The 27,618-nt window shown below is 36.9% G+C and overlaps 1 protein-coding gene across 1 annotated transcript in view; it reads right to left on the bottom strand.

The window, feature by feature from the left end:
- Positions 1–27,618, bottom strand: part of LOC145674170 (uncharacterized) — a 113,367-nt gene that overhangs the window by 4,343 nt on the left and 81,406 nt on the right. Inside the window, exons 4-6 of the mRNA XM_081744001.1 lie at positions 18,171–18,236; positions 10,295–10,351; positions 9,470–9,503 (exon numbers count right to left, since the gene is read on the bottom strand). Coding sequence (XP_081600127.1) covers positions 9,470–9,503; positions 10,295–10,351; positions 18,171–18,236 — 157 coding nt within the window. The remainder of the gene's footprint in view (positions 1–9,469; positions 9,504–10,294; positions 10,352–18,170; positions 18,237–27,618) is intronic.

Here is a 27,618-nt window from a genome sequence, read left to right as displayed (position 1 = left end):
TCTAAAATATGGCAGGGGTATCTTGGCCCACCCTCTAAATTTTGGCAGGGGTACATAGGGTCACCCCCCTTAAATTTTGAAAATTGCCAAATCTAAAAAATTGGTATGTACCTCCTACGACCATAGTATGTACCTCTATCAGTATTTGGGGTCTAGGTCGTCCTCTTTCATGGGTAAAAAATTGCCAAAAATTCAAATTTCGGGGGGTTTTGACCTAATTTATCCCCTTTGATGAGGTGTTATTATCCTATATAGTTATATGGACGTATACAGGGGCCATTCCCTTTCATAACATATGGGTATATTTGTGCACCCCTTTAAAAATTTGGGAGGGGTACCTTGGCCCACCTCTTAAATTTTCGAAATTGCCCATTTTACACATTTGGTATAATAGCATAGGACTTTAATATATATTACTATAAATTTGGGTGATCCATCTCGTACCCTTTCATGGCTACGAAATTGCCAAATTTTAGTACAACCACGTGTTTCGTTTTTGACCTAATTTATTCCCTTGGATGAGGTCCTATTACCTTATATGGTTATATGGTCATGTATAGGGGTCCATTTCCTATCATAAGACATAGGTACATTTGTGCACCACTTTAAATTTTTGGGAGTTGTAACTTGACCCATCCCTTTAATTTTGGAAAATGCCCATTTTATATATTTGATATTATAGTATAGGACCCTAATATAGATTACTATAAATTTGGGTGGTTCACCTCGTTTTCTTTCATGAATACGAAATTGCCAAATTTTAGTACAACCATGTGTTTGGTTTTGGCTCAATTTATCCCCTTGGATGAGGTCCTATTACCTTATATGGTTATATGATCATGTATATTGGTCCATTTCCTATTATAAGACATGGGTATATTGATGCACTCTGGAGGGGTACTTTGGCCCACCCCCTTAAATTTTGGAAATTGCCCAATTTACACATTTGGTATTATAGTATAGAACCCTAACATATATTACTATAAATTTGGGTGGTCCACCTCGTTTCATTTCATGGGTACAAAATTGCCAAATTTTAGTACAACCACGTGTTTGTTTTTTGCCCAATTTATCCCCTTGGATGAGGTCCTATTACCTTATATGGTTATATGATCATGTATAGAGTTTCATTCCATATCATAAACCATAGGTACATTGATGCAATCCTTTAAATTTTTGGGAGGGGTACCATGGCCACCCCTAAAATTTTGGAAATTTTCCAATTTAAGCATTCGCTATCATAGTACATGACCTCGACATGTATCATGATAAATTTGGGTGGTCCACCTTGTTCCCTTTCATGGGTAAAAAATGGCCATAATATAAACATAAGAAATATGTTGTACCACGTGTTTGGTTTTAGCCCAATTTATTCCCTTTGACGCGGTCTTATTATCGTATATGGTTATATGGTCATGTATATAGGTTCATTTCCTATCATAAGTCGTGGGTACATTGATGCAATCTTTAAAAATTGGGAGGAGGTATCTTGGCTCATCCACTCACTTTTAGGAATTGTTTAATATAAGTATTTGGTATCATAGTACAGGTCTTCAATATGTACCACTATAAATTTGGATGGTTCACATCGTTCCCTTTCATGGGTAAAGAACTACCAAAAATCAAATTTGGGAGTTATTAACCACTTTGATAAGTATTTAGCACGTTATATGGGTATGTACAGAGGTTTATTACCTTTATATGTTTATGTTCCCTTTTAAATTTGGGAATTATAAAATAACAAAATTCGGTAAACGTTTTATAGGACCCATTGTAGATGTTGGTGTTCCTCTTATGGCCAAATATTCAAACTTTAAAGGTTATTGACCTATTTTTTTGATACGGATTTATTATTGAATAACTACAGGATTTATTACTTTTTCATAAGACACAGGTGTATTTGTGTACCAATCTTAAATTTTGGGGGGGGGTACATTTCTTATTGTCATATCAATAATTGGTAATTGTTCTTAAAATTGGATAGTATCTCATTCATTGGGTAAATCATTGTCAAATATTAGTATAATCACGTGATCAGTTATTGACCTATGATGCGATTAGGAGTCCAGGACATTGGTACATTTAAACTTTGTAGGATAATTTGAGAATTGTCAAATGAAATTGCGTCATTGGTTTTGATTATTACAGCCTATGGATCAAATATAAACGTAAGCAATACGATGTACCACGTGCTTGACCTTGATGAGGTAGTGTACAGGGATTCATTTCCTTTTTTGTGGTACTTCTTAAGTTTGAGTACACACTTGTAGAAAACAGTTGGTTCTACTCAGGTAAGCAATTGACGGACATTATTGACCTTATTGAACATATAATGATATGATTAATTCTAAGACTTAGGTATATCAAGAGAAGTATTCTTTAAATTTGGGAATTGCGATAAACAGAACTTTAACATAAAGCGCGAAATTTGAAACAATACTTTGAACTTTAGTCACAGCTCATAGTCCAAGATCGTTTGTGGTGATTGATTTGACCTTGAGCTTTAGAAATCTGATAGCTAACCTTGTTGAATCTTATGACTCGTAGTCTTAAGGGAATACATGCTACAACACTGAAATTTAGTCACAAGGCGATGTAATCTGACAATGGCAAAGTTATTATTGATGCAATTTGATTGGTTGATCACTATCTTTCGTGCAATCTGATTGGCTGATCACTATCTTTCGTGCAATCTGATTGGCTGATCACTATCTTTCGTGCAATCTGATTGGTTGATGATTTTCAAATCTTTGCCGTATTTAGTTTTAAGTTTTGTTTAACATTTAAAAAGTTTTTGAAATTTTTGTTTGAAAATTTTTGTTTCGAAATTTTTGTTTGATTTTTTTTTTAATTTTTGTTTCAGAATTTTTTGTTTGAAACTTTGGTTTGAAATTTTTAGTTTGAAAATTTGTTTTGAAAGTTTTGTTTGAATTTTTTTGACATTTTGTTTTTAATATTTTTTGTTTTGAAATTTTTGTTTCAGAATTTTGTTTGATTTTTTTCGTTTGAATTTTTAATTTTTTTTGTTTCAAAACTGAAAATTTTTTGTTTGAAATTTTAGTTTAAAAAAATTGTTCGACTTTTTTCTGTTTAAAAGCTTTTTCATTTTTGTTTCGAAATTTTTGTTTGGAAATCTTGATTCCAATTTTTTTAAATTTGTGCACTCATTAGTGAAGAACTGGAACTGCTTAGAAGAAAATTTGGTTTGAAATTTTTTCGTTCGAATTTTTTTTGTTTGAAAATTTTTGTTTCGAAATTTGTTTGAAAAATTTTTGTTTCAAAGTTTGGTCTCACATTTTTAAAAGTTTGTGTACTCATTAGTAAAGAACCGGAACTGTTTAGAACGAAAACCTCTGGCAACATTGTTTATCATCGTGCAATAATGCTCGTCAGAACATGATAATGCAACGTCATCAGCTTTGCATCATATATAAGGATCGTTCGAGTTAGTATTCATGATAACATCATCATGGCTACTTGTCTGCAGTTTCTAGACACGCGTGATGTGATGAAATCATTTACCAAGATTACTAATTTACAACAGAATGTACCTTATAGAATCTTAGCTAGCCAAAAAGTCCCTACAAAGTTTGGATTAAGAATCGTAGTGAAGCTTGAAAATGATAAGAATATAATTTTAACAGCAAGATATTTACCCATGGAAGCATCTAAACAAGAAGAAATGCTGCGTTTCTGAAATACTGGATCTGTATCTTTATGTTACAAAGGATTATTGGGTCGAAGTCATCAATTTGAATTTAGTACACAACCGGATCAGTGAATTTGGTTTCGTCAGCAATTGTGATGAAATTATGAATTCAAACGTCAGCACATTCCTTTGACATCAGACGTAGTTGTATGCTGAATGCGATCTATGAATTTGGTTGGTCAGCATGACGTCAGCAACTGTGATGAAATCATGAATTCAAACGTCAGCACATTTCTTTCCAATGACGTCAGCCTTAGTTCTATAAATCAGCAAATACAGTGTCATCCCATGAAACCATTTGAGCAAGTGCGTTTCAGCAGGAAAAATGTGTACTTCTAACGATAAAGAATTCATCTTCGCAAGCTATTATCCAATAAATATATTTTAAACAAAACATGTGATGATTGGTATCAGTGCTAGAACATTTGAACCTGTGATTCGATTGGGCAAAACAGAACAATTTGGTGTACAACTGACCTGTGAAGAATGGCAAATATTATGTTCACGAATCGACCAAATGAATGATTATTTTTATGATGAGCTAAATGTGACCATAGTCAAATCATTAGGCTCAAATCATGAAGTGGTGCTGCGTACAGTCCTCGAAGAGAAGATGGTGCTGCTACGTAAAAAGAGTACATTGCATGTCCCTCGCAACATCGTGTATCTAACGCAATCGGAATGGGCCATATTCATCAATGTATTCCAGTTTGTAAAACATTCAGTGGAAGTGTGCAACAAAACAAGTATATTCCTGAAAAAGTACTATTTTGAGAAATGTGTTATGCATATTGTACAACATGTATCTAGATGTTGTGATGGTTGTCAACATCGTTCGTAGGTGCATACCTGTATTGATAAACTGTTTATTTGTGATCAAATGGACATTCAGTTTCCACCAATTGATATTGCAATAGACCTTAAAAGACTTCAATTGGAATTAAAATTATACGCTAAAGACAAACTAGTGCAAGAAGTTCCAAATACATTGTATCGACAATATCCAGATCCTTTATCTGGTATGGATGTATGTGATTAACCAGTGCAGTGTAATAAAATGATCCATTTCAATCATTTGTGTTTTTTCATTTCAAGTACAACCCCATGTTCTGACGTGTACTATTGCACCATGATAAACAATGTTGCCAGAGGTTTTTGTTCTAAACAGTTCCGGTTCTTTACTAATGAGTGCACAAAATTTTAAAAATGTCAGACCAAACTTTGAAACAAAAAAATTTTCAAACACAAATTTCGAAACAAAAATTTTCAAACAAGAAAATTCAAACGAAAAAATTTCAAACCAAATTTTCTTCAAACCAGTTCCGATTCTTCACTAATGAGTGCACAAACTTAAAAATTTGAAACCAAAATTTTCCAAACCAAAATTTTGAAACAAAAATGTTCAAACAAAAAATTTTAAAGAGAAAAAAATCGAACAATTTTTTTAAACTAAAATTTCCAACAAAAATTTTTTTCAGTTTTGAAGCGAAAAAAAAATAAAAATTTCGAACGAAAAAAATTCAAACAAAATTTTGAAACAAAAATTTCAAGACAAAAAATATTACAAACAAAACAAATCAAAAAAGTTTCAAACAAAACTTTTGAAACAAATTTTCAAACTAAAAATTTCAAACGAAAAAATTTCAAACCAAAGTTTCAAACAAAAAATGTTCAAACAAAAATTTCAAAAAAAATTAAACAAAAATTTTGAAACAAAAATTTTCAAACAAACATTTCAAAAACTTTTTAAATGTTAAACAAAACTTAAAACTGAATACAGCAAAGATTTGAAAGTCATCAACCAATCAGATTGCACGAAAGATAGTGATCAACCAATCAAATTGCATCAATAATAACTTTGCCAGTATCAGATTACATCACCTTGTGACTAAATTTCAGTGTTGTAGCATGTATTCCCTTAAGACTACGAGTCATAAGATTTAATAAGGTTAGCTATCAGATTTCTAAAGCTCAAAGTCAAATCAATCACCACAAATGATCTTAGACTATGAGCTGTGACTAAAGTTCAAAGTATTGTTTCAAATATCGCGCCTTATGTTAAAGTTCTGTTTATCGCAATTCCCAAATTTAAAGAACACTTCTCTTGATATACCTAAGTCTTAGAATTAATCATATCATTATATGTTCAATAAGGTCAATAATGTCCGTCAATTGTTTACCTGAGTAGAACCAACTGTTTTCTACAAATGTGTACTCAAACTTAAGAAGTACCACAAAAAAGGAAATGAATCACTGTACACTACCTCATCAAGGTCAAGCATGTGGTAAATCGTATTGCTTACGTTTATATTTGATCCATAGGCTGTAATAATCAAAACCAATGACGCAATTTCATTTGACAATTCTCAAATTATCCTACAAAGTTTAAATGTACCAATGTCCTGGACTCCTAATCGCATCATAGGTCAATAACTGATCACGTGATTATACTAATATTTGACAATGATTTACCCAATGAATGAGATACTATCCAATTTTAAGAACAATTACCAATTATTGATATGACAATAAGAAATGTACCCCCCCCCCAAAATTTAAGATTGGTACACAAATACACCTGTGTCTTATGAAAAAGTAATAAATCCTGTAGTTATTCAATAATAAATCCGTATCAAAAAAATAGGTCAATAACCTTTAAAGTTTGAATATTTGGCCATAAGAGGAACACCAACATCTACAATGGGTCCTATAAAACGTTTACCGAATTTTGTTATTTTATAATTCCCAAATTTAAAAGGGAACATAAACATATAAAGGTAATAAACCTCTGTACATACCCATATAACGTGCTAAATACTTATCAAAGTGGTTAATAACTCCCAAATTTGATTTTTGGTAGTTCTTTACCCATGAAAGGGAACGATGTGAACCATCCAAATTTATAGTGGTACATATTGAAGACCTGTACTATGATACCAAATACTTATATTAAACAATTCCTAAAAGTGAGTGGATGAGCCAAGATACCTCCTCCCAATTTTTAAAGATTGCATCAATGTACCCACGACTTATGATAGGAAATGAACCTATATACATGACCATATAACCATATACGATAATAAGACCGCGTCAAAGGGAATAAATTGGGCTAAAACCAAACACGTGGTACAACATATTTCTTATGTTTATATTATGGCCATTTTTTACCCATGAAAGGGAACAAGGTGGACCACCCAAATTTATCATGATACATGTCGAGGTCATGTACTATGATAGCGAATGCTTAAATTGGAAAATTTCCAAAATTTTAGGGGTGGCCATGGTACCCCTCCCAAAAATTTAAAGGATTGCATCAATGTACCTATGGTTTATGATATGGAATGAAACTCTATACATGATCATATAACCATATAAGGTAATAGGACCTCATCCAAGGGGATAAATTGGGCAAAAAACAAACACGTGGTTGTACTAAAATTTGGCAATTTCGTACCCATGAAAGGGAACGAGGTGGACCACCCAAATTTATAGTAATATATGTTAGGGTTCTATACTATTATACCAAATGTGTAAAATGGGCAATTTCTAAAATTTAAAGGGATTGGTCAAGGTATCCCTCCCAAATTTTTAAAGGGGTGCACAAATGTACCTATGTCTTATGAAAGAGAATAGACCCCTGTATACGTCCATATAACTATATAGGATAATAACACCTCATCAAAGGGGATAAATTAGGTCAAAACCCCCCGAAATTTGAATTTTTGGCAATTTTTTACCCATGAAAGGGAACGACATAGACCCCCAATGCTGATAGAGGTACATACTATGGTCCTAGGCTACCATACCGAATTTTTAGATTTGGCAATTTCAAAAATTTAAGGGGGATGGCCCTATTTACCCCTGCCAAAATTTAGTGGGTGGACCAAGGTACCCCTGCCAAATTTTAGAGGGGGTGGTCCTATGTACCCCTAGGTTATTGACCCCGGGCCAATGTCATTGACCTTTGACCTATGACGTCACAAAGATCGGGGTCAAAGTTCAAAGTTAGACCAAGTGGGGAAAGTACTACTATGGCTCCACAATTAACAAGGAGAGTTGTTGTTTGTCACTCGATAAGGTAAAACATGCTCTCCGCAGTAAGAGACCGCAGCTGCAAGGTATGGTCATCATCAAACTACATCATGACAGCCTTACACAGCCACAATTAAACAACAGCGTAAATTCGTTCAGTATAACTGATGATGTCCCTTGACGAGCGCACTATTCGGGGAAGGGAAAAGGAAGAAATGAACGGGAAGGAAGAAAGCGACCTGAAAAATGAATGTTAGGTACTGTCCTGGTATTTGCCTAGTATAAAAGAGGAATACCTCACTCAGGATGGCTGGTCTGAAAAACGCTGTTACACCTTTTTGGTTGAGTGTCCCTACCGGGAATCGAATCCAGGATTTTTCACATTGCACACATTTTGTTACCCTTGAGATGTTTAATAGTTGGATTCACTTGAAATGTATTGAAGCTAGCTATCATTGGAGGGTACGTTCTTACGATATTAGTGCACTAGAAAAATATAACAATGTATATTTCTTAAAGAGCTTCTCATTAGCTAACTCTGTGTTAAAGAACAATTTGTGAACTATTTCTCTCCAGTACTTCCCTCAATTTCAGCCTCAAGTAATAATGATACAAAAATCATGTAATGAAATGTGGAAATGTAAAGTTCAGCAAATAGCGCTGATATTTTTGTTCGGAATATTCGACAAATGGGACTACGTGGTTCTTACTGTCTTTATAAAGGTTGTTAAGAAATTCAATTTCTTTTTCCTGAGAAACGACTTATTGCTTTTCTTAACTCTAAATATTTCATAATAGATGGAAAATGTCAGAGCAAAGGAAGCTGAGAATAGTTCCAAAGAAGCCTAATATCAATACCTAAAACCAAAAGGCAAAGCGCCCTATTGCTAAAGGCATTTATCACTCTCCTTGTAGAGACAACACGAAGTTACTAGGGCTTGATGTGGTGGTAAAGCCTCTACATTTCCTTAACTTCGGCACTCATTCATGTGATGCAGACAGCACCACGCATGAGCCTTATTCACTTTGTTGGAATGCTATAGGTGATGATCTTAAAGAAGATTAATGAACCTCACAGACTCAGTAGAACGAGGGTAGAACGAAAAAAATATCCCGGCACATTGGCTGGTACTTCGGGTCACGTCGTCGTTATTTCTGATTTCTAGAACGAAGTTAGAAACTCTTATTCAACTATGCACTCTATTGTTTCCTACCATATGGTTCAGTGCCAAAAATGTGTGCATTCGTTAGAAATTAAAACCGAAATCATGCACAAGAACGGTGTATACAGTAACAAGCTAGTTATACGTCAGGATGTATTCTTGTGAAGAAAAAACATAAATATGTAATATGTTGAAGTTATTACTGGAATTATGAAATATTCCGGAAGTCAAAAATTTTGGCAACCTCCAATAATGTAAATATCCATCACTTTCCAAATCCAGTTGGAAACGTCCAGAAAGAACACAATATTGTTGTAATGCTTATAAGATTTGCTAGAGATATTTTGTTTTTCAAAATCATTAAGAAAATAAAATGCATCTTACTGACTAATATATTAATTATCATATATTATTGTAATAATAATAATAAATTAATAACTGTTTATTCACGAGATTGATACTTCAATTATTAAGTCCATTTTACTTTTATTTCATGATAGCGGTATCTAAATACTAGAAAATCTTACTAAACTATATATTTTAATAACTTTTAAATATTACTTACAAACTACCCGTATACTTTTTCGTATGGGACAAATCTGAAAAGAAAGATTCAAATTTACTTAAGGATTTGATAATTTTAAATAATTCTTTTGGAAAGAAATTTAGTATAAGAAGTAATCATTGAGATTTATAAATGTCTCTACTTATGTAAAATATTGGGAAGTAGACTAGGATAATTACATTTAGGAAGGAATATCTTAATTTAGCTTTCATACAGGAGATACTTAACGCTTGAATTTACAATATATTATACAAAGCTTTCAGATATTTTTCAGTTATGTTCTAGATGTTTCATCCTAGAATATACTTAGGTATTCAGAGTTAATGTTGCATTGTAAAACTGGATTGTTCATATTTCCTATTCTTGAGAGATTTACAGAGATAGGAATTAGGTTTATAGAATAATTGGACAGCCTTTTCGTACATGTGTACATTTTTGTTCAAAATTCCTAGACATACACTTGTATTCTCAACCATACGTAAGATAGTTTAGTACTTTAGCTGGCAGCAAAGATTTCAATTGTCCTAAGAAGATAGCTATTAGTTACATTTGATTGTATCTACGGATAATGAAATAGAGCTTTCAAAAGAGAAGCAGGTGGTCAGCTTTTTTTCTTTTTTTCTAAAAGACTGTACACACTGATATACCTCTCAATACTTTATTAAAAGAAAACAGTTTTAAATTTAATTTTAATCCTGAGTGTGATTTCGTAAGATATTTTAATACTTTAATCCTAGAATTACTTTTAAGGGACGTTTTGTAAATTCGAAGGCAACGCCTATGAAAATGTAATACATAACCCTGCAAACAAAGCATAAGTGTCACCTTAATTTCAGCTTCTTCTTCAGATTCCTCTTCATATAATGTGTCCCCAGGAGAAACCTAAAAAAAAAAAAATAATAATGATAAAACAAAATCACAGTTAATTGAAATTTAACATTAAAAATGTCTTTACTGAGGCTTAAGTTAGAAATAATGAGTTAATGAAAAAAATCTCAGATTAAGTAACGTCAGTAATTTGCAATTCCCTTTCCAAGTCTTGTAAACTGTTGTATATACTTGTAAATGTTCAATGGGAAAAACGGTATCTCAGAAATAACGTGTAGTTAGAAAATGTAAACTAGACAATGTCAAAAGTTAATTACATAGTAAAGAACCAAGAACTATGCTAAGAAGAAAACACTGTAGACAGTGATAGAGTATATTCATAGTGAAATGTCTTGTAAATGAACTGTAACAGCTGTATGTTTTTAGTCGCTACAATGAGTCTATATATTTTTCACTTACAGTCTGTTATGCTTAGTTCTGTGAAGAATTATAGCAAAACTCAGGCCTCCTACAAAATCAATAAAATATAGCAAAGAATCATTTTTGATATGGATTTAGTGCTCGTTACAATATATTCACAATAAACATGGTCTGTTGTGATGTATGGTTGCGGAACATGGTCGCTTGCTCTGAGGGAAGAATGCAGACTGAAAGTATTTGAGAACAAAATCCTGAGGCGAATATTAAAACTCAAGAGGAACGGGAATGGGGAATTGCAGAAACTTCATACCGGCGAACTACATAATTTATACCATTAACCAAATATTGTTAGGGTTATCAAGTCTAAGAGGCTGAGGTGGGAGGACATGCAGTCGGAATGAAAGAAGGTAGGAATGCTTTCAAATTTTTAACTGGAAATCTAATCTGAAAACGACGATTACGACCTGGGAACTGATGTGAGGATAATAGTATTAGGGTGAATTTTGCAGAAAAAGGAGTACACAATAGAAATTGGATCCATTTGGCTAAGGATAGAAGTCAATGGAGAGCCCTTTTATGAACGCGGCATTGATGCTCAGGGTTCCATAGTCCATAAAGTTAGTAAGTTCTAGAATATCTTCCACTCATGCTTGTATCTCGTTATTGAATCCTAAAGTGGTAAAAAAGAACTTTCTGTTTGTATATTAGAGACGATTTGTTTTGCTAATACATTGATTCAGTGTTTTACGAACATATTCCATCTTTATTTATATCATTCTTTAAAAGCTCAAGGAATAGAAATATACCACTAGTTCTTCTTCAATATTAGTCCATATGGAGATAAAACGGTAACAGATAGTAATAAACTATATTTTAGTATAGATTTAATGTGACAAAAAAAATCATTTAACGTATGTTTTTTTCCGCTTATTAAAACTAGAAGCATGAACTACGCCGTGGCTATATGGTTAACGAACTCGCCTTCGGTGCAGATCTCGGTTCGATTCCCACTAGGAGCTCATGTGGCCCGGATCCTTCGTTAAGATGTAGATCTACGTCTCAAATAGCCTCGCAACTGAAAGGAAGACTGAACCCCAAATGAATCAACCAACCAGCCGAACCTCAAAGTGGTAAAAACTCTACAATATTTTGTTTCAATATTGACCACCATGGAGCAAAAAAGGAAAAAGACAGAAAAAAACATATAGTTTCAATAGTGTCTATTTCCATTTCGACGGTTTTAATCAACCCAGAAGAAATAGTAACACTACTACTTCTGGTTTCAATACCAGTTTTCATAGAGCAACAATTTTAAAAGTTAACGAAAAAAAAATCATATGAATTTTGCCTCTCAAAAAATAGATTCCATTCTAAGCCTTTACATTTCCACTTATTGAAACGGAGTCGATATAAATTTACTATGGATTATGGTTCTAACATTCATTCACATAGCTAGCAAGGATTTTTTTTGCATGAATTTAGCGTCTCAAAACTATGTTCCATATTTGGTTATTTCCCTCTAATAAAACCATGAAATGTTGAAAACTACCGCGTCCGGTTTTAATATTGATCATTGTAATGCAAAGGCAGCAATAGAACATTTTAGAACGGATTCAACAAGGATATATTCCATTTTCGTCTTTATTTCTCTATTGAAATCCAAAGTAACAGAAATCCGCTATCACTTCTAGTTTAAATATTGGCACCCTTAGAACAACATTGGAAGCATACTGTATAGAGTGCCCGAGAAGTCTCTAGCTATTTCTGAGAAAACGCTAACTGTTGTCTCTTTATTGCAGAGACGTTAACTCTTAAAGACGTTGACCCTACAACAACGAATAGACGTCGTGAAGTGAAGACTCGATAGAATTTGATCTAAGGTGTATTCTTTGATAATATAAACACTTCATTGGAATTTAACTGCTCCTTCCCAGAAATCGTTTGGCACTTTCCGGGCACCCTGTATAGCGATAAATAGTACTTTCTTTTTATATTCAGTGTTCCACGAATATATACTATCTACGCTCTTACCTTTATATTGAAATCAGAATGTTAGAAATATAGTACCGCTTGGAGGGTCGATGTTGGTCTCTGTAAAGCTGAAATATAATTAGATACAAATCAACATTTTTTGATATGATATGGATTCAGTGTCCTAAAGACATGTTTCATAGGTGCCCTAATTATCTAATGATACTGAAATGATACCGTTTTCGCTTTTAATACTCATATCACAAACGAAAATAAAAACCAGCTTGAGAAAGCGAGAAATATTTATTTACATAAACAGATTCGGTGTCTCAAGAAAAGATTCTGATTTTGCCCTTGTATCTGGTTTGTTCATTTGGGGTTTAGCGTTTAGTTCATCACTGATGCTATGTGAGAAAGGACCTGAAGTTTACATTCGGATCTGAACTATGCCAGCTCTCACGGGGAATCGAACTTCAGGCTCCCTGTATTTGAATTGAACTCAAACGCCACTTCCAGCTTCAATATTGACCCCAACAAAGCAAAAAGCTAACGGGCAGCAAATGGTAGTTTATAATACGGATGTAACATGCAAATAACATGTTCCATCCCTCGCTTTATTCTGAGACTGGAAGTAGGATTCTATCATGCCGGTTTTAACACATTCAGCTCCATGTGTATCTAAATTGATACACACATGTTTTCCTTTCTGGCCACGTGTATCATTTTACATACACAGTCGAAACTCTATTGAGGGCCAAAGAAAAATCATATTGTTTACTCACTCGGGCCAAGTTGACCTTGAGAAAGATAATTTATTGTTGTGTCTGTTGACGCTTACTTTTTGTCTCAAAACATTATAGAGCCCAACAAGAAAAAACGATGTGTATCAATTCCAATACACACGGCCTGAACGTGTTACCTTTTGAAAGTACATCTTGGCCCGGGCGGGAGAACCAATAGAATTGTCCTTGCCGCTCAATGTGTTAATATCTGATTTGTGCAGGTTGGAAGTATAACTTAGTTTCATATTGTAAAACTTAAAAGTCACATTTCTCATTATTTTTATATGCACGTAAATGGCTGTTTATTTATTTTTATACTTAATTAATGAGTAGCTCCGAGGAAACATAACGGTATGTCACATTTTATAACTTTCGATTAAACTGGGAAACAAATATTCAACATTCGAATGGATTTCAATGAAATGACAAATACCAAACAACCTTCTCCTCCCGTCTTTCGAAACTAATCTACATTTTCGAAATTAATCTACATACATACTATTCTTTGGCTCGATCTACAGCCATTCTACCTAATAACTCGATTTGACCAGAATTCGTACTTATCATTATGTTCTGCCGAGCTGATAAAATATTTGGTCATTATATTCAGATATATGTGTGCAAGAAGTACTATTTCATTGTATGTTTCTAATGTTTATTGTTATCAGAATATGACCCGAATATTATAAATTTGTAAAGAAAAAAAAACATTTGATGATGGTGAACAGTCTCCAAAATTTTAGTGAGTATTCACCAAAATGCTCGTATTCGTTATAGTTATTCCTTTCACAAAACGAAAAAACAAAAGTGTAGCTCCTGAAGATTCGAAGAGCAAACTTGTAGATAAGAACGACACTCATTATGTCAAATATTCAGGTGCTGCATTCTTGCGATAAAACTTAAATATTGAAGTGCTTTTTATATTGCTATTCTGTGGAAATTAACATACAACAGTTTTTTTCCTTGTTTCTTAGGGTAAAGAGATACCAAAGAGATCTCGCGATCGAGGTTGAGGCTTAAGCCGCAGTCGCTACCTCGATGCCTAGGTCGCGATGGATGAAGGGCGCACATAGCGAAGGGGTCGCGTCCTCGCTGTAAGTTTTCAATTTGAGGAGAAACTACTTCACGCGTGTGAAATTATTCCGTCAGTGCAAAAAAAAAAAAATCACTGCAAAACCACATTTTGAAATTGAAAGAACCAGTTTATAAATAGGAATGGACGCGAGACAAGATATGAGAAATGCCAAAGTCTCCTCTCTTGTTTCGCAAAAATATTTGGGTCTTATCTTTTGTTCATCTCTATTAATAAATCAAAGACTTTTACATTTTTTTCAGTTTTCTGTGAAGAAATGCACTCTTTCAGTCTCAGGCAAGATATCATTTCCCAGTATTTTTTTAAAGTATGTCTTTAGATTTCGAGGTGGAGGGGGTATTAACTTCATCAAATGAAGTTTCGTCACTGCAATTCCGTTATTCGACGTGTCCTCCCTACGGATACGTGCATGTTTTTACAGGTATTTCTTTACCTTATATCAGTAACGAATTTAGAATATAAACTCTTTTTTATTAATCTCGGAATTGCGGGGGGGGGGGGGTGCGTGGAGTTTATAAGCATACATATGATTGGCAGTCGGTGCTTTTTTAACCTTAGAAATTCCACAATTTACGAATTTCAGCCCGAAAGCTCCCTCCCTGTAACCACCACTGCCTTATATAATAATAAGCTACCGTATAATTCTCAAGTAAATATGAATAACTTATCTGTCATTCCCATTTCAGTTGCTATTTTCTTCTATTCTCTATTTAAAACGTGCCTATAATGATGTTGTTTGTGTTTCTTATCCCGCATTGTTGAAACATTTCTCACTAGTTCTCTTGTCTTTCGTAATCAAATTTAATAGTGCAGCAAAGCCTCTCCAGCATAGACACACACAATCTTCTGCGGACGAAATTCTAAACAAATGAAGACTTTATTCCGTGCAGCACTTTAGAGAGAGCCAATGAGAACACGAGCCACAGCGATGCTTCCGCTGAACATCGATGTAAAAACAAACTCAGTTGTTCACCATCGCGAGCACTAATTCACCCTCGGGGTCGACCTCTAGGTCGCGATATAGCGTACATCTTCGGCATTTGCTTACTCATTTGAATATATGGGTTTGTGCCACCGCGTGGTATCAAGGGTGCGACCGCGACTTAAATCTCGACCTCGATCGCGATGCATCTTCGATATGTCCCTACCCTTATACTATTGTGTTATATGTTACGTAAACGGTACTTTGAAACGACATATATTTTGATTCTTTTAAATCAATATTTACAGTTTTAAATGTTTTAATAATGCCAATCAAATGTTTTAGTAATGCCACCGTTATATTTGATAGTGATTCGAAATGGCTCTTCACTAGTGCTATTGGATCTTCCGGAGCAGTTAATGTCTATTCTATTTGTTTGTGTTTTCAGTGAACCTGTCCTTAAGAGAAATTGTTATTTTTGGACGATTTTTATATAATATTTACAGTACTTTGTGACTATCTTTCAAGTCGAACGCACTGTTCCCTCCTATCACTGTGCGATTTCCCGCAGAGAACGACTCTTCTATCAAAATAACCAGTCAAATATGTGTTTCAACTCCTAGTTAACAGTTTCTCTTCCACATTTTATAGTATTTGTATGTTCTCCAAACTATTCAACTGGTTTACGCGAATGAAAACAGTAAGATCGCATGTCAAGACATGAAACCGTTCGTTGAAGTAAGGAGATAACAACTGACAAGGATTCATACACAAATAACTAGGTATTGTTGAAATGATGCATCATCAAACAAACAAAGACGTTAGTTGTCTTTCGTTAGTTATATATTAATTGCCAAACAGAATTCCCCAATAAATTTCTCTCGATGTGAGCAAGACCGTGAACTTTCGTATCCTTATATCAACAACGATGTTTACTTTCGAAGACAACATGTTTTTATACACATAGTGTATTTTATTTGGAAAATCCTGAAGAAAACAATGGTGTTCTCAAACTTCTGAAAATGACTGTATATCTAAAGCTAATTTCACAACGGTTTTTTTTACTTAAAAATAATATTATCAATGCTATTGTAATTGAAAATTTGAAATGTGAACAAAACGCTTAATACATATGTTGGTTAAATTAATCTTTTCGATAAATAATGTTATTTCACATTTAGAGTTGATTTTAACATCCCCTTCAGCAGCGAGGCTATATGAGACGGGGCCTACTGATTAACGTGGAATCCGAACCACATGATATTTAAAATTGAGAAAAAACGCTGTTTAAAAATGAAGTGAAATCTTTGAGTTTTACGTCCCACGTAATGCCGGTTAGGCTACAGGAGACGGTGATGATGAGAAATGAATGAAATGATGGAATGGAGAAATCGGGAGAAAACGGTAGAGCCCGGAGGAAACCCAAGCACACGGTGTTTGTCCACCGCAAAGTTCACTTGGCGCGAGCTGGGATCGAACCAGAGACCCCATGCACAAGAGGTGAATGCTTTACCACTGAGCCACCGCGGCCCCTAAACGCCGATCTACTCTTTATACAACGCTCATAATATATATGAGCACATATACAGGGTGTTTCAAAACAACATGGACAAGGTTTGGGATGTGATTCCTGACACCAAGATAAGATAAAAAGTATAGACCATCCTGGATGCACAAATGCTTCCTTTCGGAGATATAGGCTGCCAAAAATATAAAAAACGAACTTTAAAGGTCCATAGCTCTAAAACTGTGGGACGTATTGTAGTTGGGTCAAGACTTCGCTTAGGTACTAATTTGTGCCCTATCCAAATATCCAATTTTCAGAATCTTCTGGTACTCACGCAACAATTTTTATAGAGGGAATTTGGCTTCGGGCACATAATTTGAAGTACTCACCAACTATCCCTATAAGAATTATTGCTTGAGTGCCGGAGGATTCTGAAACAGGGAATTTTGGATAGGGCACATATTACGTCCTAAGTAAAGTCTTGATCAGACTACGGTTGGTCCCATAGTTTTGGAGCTATGGACCTTCAAACTTCATTTTTTCATGTTTTCGGCAGCCTATAACTCCGAAAGGAAGCATGTGTGCACCGAGGTTGGTCTATACTTTTTGTCTTTTCTTGATATCAGGAATTATCTCCCAAACGTTGTCGGTGTTGTTTTGAACCACCCTGTATATGCGGTTGCAGTTAAGATGTACCACATTCACATTTATAAATTTTCAAATATTCACTTCTATCATCACAAAGCACTCTGTTCGAGATTATATTATAAGAAGGTTCTATCCGAAAAAAAAAACTTATTATCAGGATTCTTCTTAGAAATGAACTACAATTACATATGATTGCTAATAACATAAGATAAATTAATGTTTTGGTAATTTCTTCAAGTCACCAGTAAGGGAATAAAAAATGAGAAAATTGAAAATAGGACAGATTCTAAATAATTATGGCGACACTAGGTCGTAGAAATACCTGGATGGACGAGAACTACTAAAATGATCACAATTTAGTGAAAATACATTAGTGTTTTTTTCTCCAAGAAGCAGGTAACAGAATAAAACTTTATGATAAGATAAATAATCATTTCTTCTCGATGTACAGGATCTTCATAACATTGGCTGCCAGCCTAAAGTAACACGAACGAAATTCTACTAGACAACGCTATCAACAAAATACTTACTTCTTTCTGTTTACTTTCAGCTCGATCAGTTTCCTCTTCGTATGGCGTGTCCTCGGAGTCAACAACCTAAATAAAGAGCACCGCTATATTATCAGTTAATCCCCAAACTATAATACAAAAACACATCTTATAAGAAATGAGTAACCGAAATGTAAATTTAAATAAAGTTCGCATTAAAAACTTGAGTTATTTTACATATTTTACAGTTAGAGACTTTTAATTATGATTAATTCATGTCTCAATAATTTTATAGTCATATGTATAATATCTTCATTAAAATATGCATCTTAAAAACTTAATTCTCTACTATAAGCTCAAGAAAAACATTCGTTATATTTGTCATTTTTCGGTTGAAACATACCAAGTTTGACTTACGTAGTTTTATTAAAAACTCCTTTTATCACATGAGCAACCGGAAATATTTTAACATGCTAATTTCTCAGATAAGAAAATGCAAAAATATTATATTCTATTACAAACTACTAGTCACTAATATCCACAAAATGTATATGTAATAATCTTTGGCAATTTGCGTTAATGTTGAAGATAACTACCACGTAACAGAAGTGTTGGTGTGTGAATATCCACATGAATCTCAGTAAAATAGTTATATCAACTCAAAAATTGTCGTTTTTAAAGCAAATTTAAAGTGTGTAGCTAGTTTTCATTATTCATTAAGGAATTAATTGAAGTATAGTCGTATACCCTCTAATATTCGAGTTATATAAGAGCATGCTTATTTCCAGTAGAACAACACACAACTTCACAAGAAAATGATATACGTCTCATAGTGCTTTGAATTGGATGAAAATTAGTTCAAGATAGCTAATATCATGGTCACTTCCAGTTGCAGATTTATTTTTCTCGATTAGTTGTGTTGGTCAATTGCCCTCGAGTTGAGTGGCAGACGGTCATAGAGGTATTCGAAAGAGTCCCGCTTGTGCATGATCTACATGGATTAGCTCTAATTGGCGTTAGATGCTATCATGGTGAGCATAATCTTCTAATTTGCAATGTCCTGTGTCATATCGGTAAGTATAATATTGCGAGAGCCATTCTGCATAGCAAGCCCTTTCCACTATTAAGAACTTACAATAAGCTCAATAGTGACTGCAACGTCATTGAAGTTCCAAAATCTAAGGTCATGACTTTTCCTCAGACAACTCTGGACTCCACAGTTCAACAAGATAATGTCTGCTCACATATATTTTAAAACCTGCGAATTTTCTTCGAGAAATGAAGGTGCAGCTGCTTCCCTGTCTGCGCGCTTCCAATTTTTGAATGTCTTGGAAATGGTTGTAAGGTGTATTGTTAGTCCTCCAGCAAAGAATCCACATGTTTTATGCTCTCCTACAAATATCGTAGCAGACGACTGAACAGGGACTCATTCTATACCTATATGTATCATCGTCCCCAAAAGTGCCTTTATATCGCCGTGACGGGTATGTTACCGCGCAGTACTCCAAGAAAGGGATCGTTGCATAAGAAATTGTGATTAATTTTGAAGAGCTTTTATTTTGACTAGGGAAATAATGTAGGTATACGAAGTAAAGGCACAGATTTGAAGCACCAATACACTGTCATCTCTGAAAAGATTCGTATTCTCAGTTTTTCAATTTATAATCTTATATGTTAAATTAATAACTGCTAACAACTGCTACTAGCGCCTTTCTCTCTCCAGGAATTTACTACGACATGTTCGGAGGACTTTCTTAGTCCTAAATATGTGCGTGAATTATTTAATTCGCCTCACTGTCCTTACTTAAGAATAGAAACTGATTACGCTGAACGAGAATATGTTTCGCTGTCGTAATGCAAGGGCCGCCATAAATGAAAATAAGGTTCTTATTATTCAATTAAACACAGAAGTATTTATTCTGTGTATAGCACAATATAATACAGTAACTAAGCAACATGATAATCAAAAACACCAGCGGGATTTTTTCCAACGGGAGAGGGGACAAAAGGACGATATAGAGGTTTTCGATTTATTGTGTATATATTAAGTGAAAATTCATAACATTTATAATTGATAGCATATATCGTCTTACTTTTCGAAATCGCCGCTGTAGCCTATTAGTCAGAACATTCATCTCCAGACATCATGTAGAGAGATTTTTTTAAATATTTTTTATTGCTCAGACGCGCCTCTTCGGTTTCGGCACCTGAAGATTTGAACCGAAACGGGCTATCATCGTTGCAATATTCTTCAATCTTTATTTCATCATTCATATTTATTTCAGGAACGGGGACAAGAACAAGGACGAGGACAAGGTTGGATTTGACAAACCACAACAATGAACAAGAAAACAAGAAAACAAACAAAACAAAACGAGCAATCATGTAGAGAGAAGAGAAACAAAGAGATATGACCAGTAGCGTAACTAATTTTACTGCGCCAGGGATTGTTTAATAATCACTTTACTCACACCCGTCGCCTGCATCAGGCATTTCAGCTGCTGCGTTATATATATGGTTCTATGTCAGAAGGGCATTACAAAAGGGTGGGGACAGAAAGGCCCGAGTCAAAACGGCAACGGTCAAAAGGTACCGCGGGATAAGGGCTCAAGGTAAAACGGACCCATGTCAAAAGATCCCTACGCCAAATGGACCCGTTTCAAAACGAGCCCCGCTACCAAATTGCCCGAGTCAAACGGGACCTAGACAAGAGATCTCCGCAACAAAATTGCCCGAGTCAAAATGGCCCAGCTTGAAAAAAGCCCGGGTCAAAAGGGTCCTGCGTCAAACGTTCCCGAGTAAAAAGAGCCCCGCGTCAAAAGAATCCAGGTCAAAAGGTCTCCCGGTAAAAGGCGCCCGGGTAAAAGGCCACTGCCGACAAAAGTCCTTAGTAAAAACGGTCCCGGGTAACAAGATCTCCGCGACAAAAGGGTCATGTGCGAAAAGGGCCCGAGACAAAAAGTTCCGGCGTCAAATGGTCTGGCTAAAAAGGTCTCGGATTAAAAGGACGCTGAGTCAAAAGAGCCCGTGTCAAAATGTCCCCGCCTCAAAAGTCCACATGTCAAAACGTTCCAACGTGAAAACGGCCTCTTTTGTCCCTGGGTCAAGAGAGACCAGAACAATAGGACCCGCCTCAAAAGGGCACGAGTCAAAACAGCCCCGCAACGAAAAGATCGAGTCAAATCGGCCCGCGTCAAGAGAACCTGTGTCAAAAAGCCCGAGTCAAAAGTTTCTGGCGTCAAATGGTCCGGCTCAAAAGGGCTCGAGTTAAAAGGACCCTTGAGTCAAAAGAGCCCGTGTCGAAATGACCCCGCCTCAAAAGGCCCCATTTCAAAACGGTCAAACGTGAAAACGGCCTCTTTTGGCCCTGGGTCAAAAGAGGCCGGGACAAAAAGGATACGCCTCAAAAGGGAAGAGTTAAAACAGTTCTGCAACGAAAGAGCTCGAGTCAAAACGGCCCGCGTCGAATGGGCCTAGGTCAAAAGGCCCGAGTAAAAAGGTGCCAGCGTCAAAATGGTCCGGCTTAAAAGAGCTCGAGTTAAAAGGACCCGGAGTCAAAAGAGCACATGTCAAACGGACCCTGCCTCTAAAGGCTACATGTGAAAACGGTCCAACGTGAAAACGGCCTAGGTCAAAAGGTCTACGCGACGAAAGGGTCCTTGTCAAAACAAATGCACGTCCAAAGGGCTCGAGTTAATAGGGCTCTGCGTGAAAAGAGCCCCGGTCAAAAGAACCCCGCCTCAAAATGGCCCGTTTCAAAAGGCCCCCGAAAAAAAGACACAAGTCAAAAGGGCATCGTGTTAAGATAGGTCGAGTCAAAAGGGCCCTATGTCAAATGGACCGACCAAAAAAAGGCCTCGCTACAAAAAGAGCTGGGCCAAAAGGTCTCCGCAACAAAAGTGCCCGAATCGAAACGGCCCTACGTCAAATGAGTTGGGGTCAAAAGAGTGCCGCGCAAAAAAACCCGAGTCAAAACGGCCGTGCGTCAAATGGGCCCGAATATAAACGACTACGCGTCAAAAGAGCGTTGATAAAAAGATCCCACGGCAAAAGCACACGAATCTAAACGGCCCGGGGTTATAGGATATCCGTGACAAAAGGATACGATTCAAAAGGGCCCGGGTGAATGTGTCTTCGCTACAAAAGAACCCGAGTCAAAATGACGCCTTGTCAAATTGGCATGGGTCAAAAGGGCTCGAGTTAAAATGGCCCTTTGTCAAAAGAGCCCGGATCAAAAGGATCCCGTCTCAAAAAGGCAATATGTCAAATGGAATGTGTCAAAACGGGCCCCGCTGCAAAAAAGCCTTAGCCAAAGTTCCGCAACAAAAGTTCCCAAGTCTAAGCGGCTCTGCTTCAAAAAGTCCCGGGTCAAAATGGTCCTGCGTCAAACGGGCCCGAGTAAAAACGACCCCACGACAAAAAAAATAAGGTCAAAATGGCCTGGATAAAAGGACTGCGCGATAAAAGAATCCGAGTAAAAACGTCCCCGGGTCAAAATGCCCTGGGCCAAAAGGGTTTGAGTAAATACGGCCACGTGTCAAAAGGAGAAGGGTCAAAAGCCCCAGCGAGAAATGGACCCTAGTTCGTAAGAGGCCGCGTCAAAATCACCCGCTTCAAAAGAGCACGGGTCAAAACAGCCACGCTACAAAACAACCCGAGTCAAAACGGCGTCGCGTCGAAATGGCCTCGGTCAAAATCTCCGCGACATAAGAGCCCGAGTCAAAACGACCTCGCGTCAAAAGAGTCCGGGTCAAAATGGCTCTAGTTTAAAGAGCCCTGAGCCAAAAGATCCCGGGTCAAAACACCCCGCCTCTAAAAAACCCAGTACAAAACAGAACGGGTGAAAACGTCACCGCGACAAAAGGACCCGAGTCAAAAGAGCCCGGGTCATAACGGCACAAGTTAAAAGGGCCCGGGAGAAAACGGCCCAGTGTGATAAAGTCCCGAGTCAAAACGGTCCCGCGACAAAAAAAACCCGAGTCAAAATGTCCCCGAGTTAAGAAGAGGCGTGTCGAAAGGCCCTATGTCAAACGGACCCGAGTATAAATATCCCCGCGCAAAGAGAGCCCAGGTTGAAAGGTCACCTGGTCAAAAGAACCCGGGTAGAAGGTCCCAAAATCAAGATAACCCATTTCAAAAAGGTCTCCGCGTCAAAAGAGCCCGAGTCACAACGCCCCCTACAAAAGGGGCCCAGTCCAAACGGCCCGTGTCAAAAGGGCCCGTTGAAAGGATCGGGCGACAAAAGAGGCAGAGTCAGAAAGATCGCGCGTCATAAGGGCCCCGTGAAAAACAGGACCTACGAGAAAAGATAATGGATCAAAAGAACCCGCCCCTCGAGGGCATGTGTCAAAACAGCCCCTCTACAAAAGGGTTCGAGTCAAAACGGCCCCGTGTCAGAAGGTCTTGGCAACAAATGTTCCCGAGTCAAAACGGCCTTGCGACATAAAAACCCGAGTCAAAAGGGTCCTGTGTCTAGTGGCCTGACTAAACACGATCCCGCGTCAACAGAGCCCAGGTCAAAAGGTTTCCGAGGCAAAATGGCCCCGCGAGAAAAATGCCCGAGTCAAAACGGTCACGGGTCAAAAGATTTCCGCGACTAAAGGGACACTAGACATTAAGGCCCAGCTACAAAAGGGCCCTTTTCAAAACGGCCCAACGAAAGGGTCACCCACAAAAGGGACCAAATCAAAAGGTTTGCGCGTCTTAAAAGCCCCGCAACAAACGGGCCCTGCGTGAGAAGAGCCCAGGTCAAAGGAGCCCGGGTCAAAAGACCCGCTTCTAAAGGGCACAGGTCAAAAGAGCTCCGCTACGAAATTGCCCGGGTCAAAAGGGCTCGAGGAAGAAGTGCTCTGCGTCGAAAGAGCAAGCGTCGAGAGGACCCCGTCTCAAAAGGGCTAGAGTCAATACGACCCAGCGTGAAAAAGGTCCGGGCAAAAGGGCCCCGCGACAAAAAGGCGCGAGTCAAAAGTGCCCCGCGTCATAATTGCCGCCTAAATACGTTTCCACGTGTAAGAAGCCTGTGATCAAAGCAAGAGTGGAAATCTCGCATCAGAATAGTATCCCCTTAGTAAGTTGAATTGTTTGTGCAAAAGAAGGAGAAATATATGTAGTTATTAGTAACAAATAGGAAATTTGAATGCTGTTATTAATTTATTTAGTTGTTGATTGTTCTGCAACAATCGCTATCGCCGAAATCCTTCTCCATTAAAGTTTGATTGCACTTCCGAATTTCTGAGTTTATACTCATTCTCGTGACATACCTAATCAAACTTTATATATTATTGACTTTTCCCTTAATCTACCCCCTTAATTTAATACCATTTCTACCCCTGGATCAAAGTGTAGAATGACAAAAACTCTGTGGAAAAGATTAATTTAATTTTGCTGTGAGAAGAAATATGTGGATCTGTATACAGGGCATTAAGAAAGAACAATGATAACGACATGCGTGGACGCATTGATTTGGAGTTAATTTTTTTCCTTCTGAGTACCCATATCTTTATACGGAATATATACTTGACAGAGCGTGTCAATTAAATCTACGCATTATGTGCATTCCGCCATAATGCATATCACACAATATTGTTTTAAATATAAAAGGTTATGATTTTACACTTCAACCTAGGCTTGAATATTCCTACAAATGAAAATGTGACCCTTGTGAACCTGGCCCCCCCACCTCTCGGTACAAACGATTTCCGCATATCAATAAAAAGTACTTCGTTTGTACCGGTTTGTACCGCAAATATTTTTGTTTGTACTGTACTGCAGTATGAGAAATTAAGAAAACAAAGTGGGGGGGCCAACTTCACGCAGCCCCCCCACATTGTCCTAGGATCGATTTAATTGGCTCATTTGAAAGGTTTTCGTTTGTACCGGATTGTACCGTAGTTTGTTTCGTTTGTACCGTTCTGAATTATGAAAAATTAACGAAACAAAATGGGGGCCCAGAACAAACAGGCCCCAAATCACGACTTAATACACCTGGTACACATGATTTTTGTATGTCATATGAAACTACTTGGTTAGTACAGGATTGTACCACAAAGAGTTTTATTTTAGCCGTAATAGATTATGAAAAATTAAGAAAACAAAATTGGGGGGGCTGTGTGAACCTGGCCCCCCCACCACGTAGTACAAACGATTTAGTTGGCTCATTTGAAAGATTTTCGTTTGTACCGGATTGTACCGTAGTTTGTTTCGTTTGTACCGTCCTGGATTATGAAAAATTAACGAAACAAAATGGGGGCCCAGATCAAACAGGCCCCCAAATCACGTCTTAATATACCAGGTACCCATGATTTTTGTATGTCATATGAAAGTACTTGGTTAGTACAGGATTGTACCACAAAGAGTTTTATTTTAGCCGTAATAGATTATGAAAAATTAAGAAAACAAAATTGGGGGGCTGTGTGAACCTGGCCCCCCCACCACATAGTACAAACGATTTAGTTGGCTCATTTGAAAGATTTTCGTTTGTACCGGATTGTACCGTAGTTTGTTTCGTTTGTACCGTCCTGGATTATGAAAAATTAACGAAACAAAATGGGGGCCCAGATCAAACAGGCCCCCAAATCACGACTTAATACACCGGGTACCCATGAGTTTTGTATGTCATATGAAAGTACTTGATTAGTACAGGATTGTACCACAAAGAGTTTTATTTTAGCCGTAATAGATTATGAAAAATTAAGAAAACAAAATTGGGGGGCTGTGTGAACCTGGCCCCCCCACCACATAGTACAAACGATTTAGTTGGCTCATTTGAAAGATTTTCGTTTGTACCGGATTGTACCGTAGTTTGTTTCGTTTGTACCGTCCTGGATTATGAAAAATTAACGAAACAAAATGGGGGCCCAGATCAAACAGGCCCCCAAATCACGACTTAATACACCGGGTACCCATGAGTTTTGTATGTCATATGAAAGTACTTGATTAGTACAGGATTGTACCACAAAGAGTTTTATTTTAGCCGTAATAGATTATGAAAAATTAAGAAAACAAAATTGGGGGGCTGTGTGAAATTGGCCCCCCCACCACATAGTACAAACGATTTAGTTGGCTCATTTGAAAGATTTTCGTTTGTACCGGATTGTACCGTAGTTTGTTTCGTTTGTACCGTCCTGGATTATGAAAAATTAACGAAACAAAATGGGGGCCCAGATCAAACAGGCCCCCAAATCACGACTTAATACACCGGGTACCCATGAGTTTTGTATGTCATATGAAAGTACTTGATTAGTACAGGATTGTACCACAAAGAGTTTTATTTTAGCCGTAATAGATTATGAAAAATTTAGAAAACAAAATTGGGGGGCTGTGTGAACCTGGCCCCCCACCACATAGTACAAACGATTTAGTTGGCTCATTTGAAAGATTTTCGTTTGTACCGGATTGTACCGTAGTTTGTTTCGTTTGTACCGTCCTGGATTATGAAAAATTAACGAAACAAAATGGGGGCCCAGATCAAACAGGCCCCCAAATCACGACTTAATACACCGGGTACCCATGAGTTTTGTATGTCATATGAAAGTACTTGGTTAGTACAGGATTGTACCACAAAGAGTTTTATTTTAGCCGTAATAGATTATGAAAAATTAACAAAACAAAATTGGGGGGCTGTGTGAACCTGGCTCCCCCACCACGTAGTACAAACGATTTAGTTGGCTCATTTGAAAGATTTTCGTTTGTACCGGATTGTACCGTAGTTTGTTTCGTTTGTACCGTTCTTGATTATGAAAAATTAACGAAACAAAATGGGGCCCAGATCAAACAGGCCCCCAAATCACGACTTAATACACCAGATACACATGACCTCTGTATGTCATATTAAAGCCCTTGGATAGTACCGGATTCTACGGCAAAGAGTTTTACTTTAACCGTAACAGGTTATGATAAATTAAGGAAACAAAATTGGGGGTCTGTGTTAACCTGGCCCACCACCATGTTGAACAAACGATTTAGTTGAATCATTTGAAAGATTTTCGTTTGTACCGGATTGTACCGTAGTTTGTTTCGTTTTTCCCGCCGTAGATTATGTTAAATTAACGAAACAAACTGGGGTCCCAATTCAAGCAAGCATTCTAATCAAGTTTTAAAACACAGGATACATATGACTTTCAAGAAATTTGAATTTGTCATGGCAAGTCAACCTGGCCCGCACATGTTTGTTTTCTTTCCAATTCGAATCAAAACGTCACCAAAAATTTGTACCCAATATGTATCAATTTATTGCATCAAAGTTAGAATTTGTACCGCCATCAATTTCGAGGAATTTGAATTTTTAATGGCGCGTCAGGCTGGGCTGGAGAACTTATTTTCCTTTTCAATTCGAAGCAAAAAACTACCAAAACTTGTACCCAATATGCACCAATCTGGGGCCTAGGACAAATCTGCCAATTACCAAATGCGCCAATCGTGAAAATGGACAAATCTGCCAATGGACAAATCCGCCAATGGACAAATCTGCCAATTGACAAATCTGCCAATT

Source organism: Thermobia domestica, chromosome 17, assembly GCF_964235325.1.
Source record: "Thermobia domestica chromosome 17, izTheDome1.hap1.1, whole genome shotgun sequence".
Taxonomy (NCBI): Eukaryota; Metazoa; Arthropoda; class Insecta; order Zygentoma; family Lepismatidae; genus Thermobia; species Thermobia domestica.
Note: the sequence above shows the minus strand (reverse complement) of the source record. Positions and strands in the feature narration are given on the sequence as shown.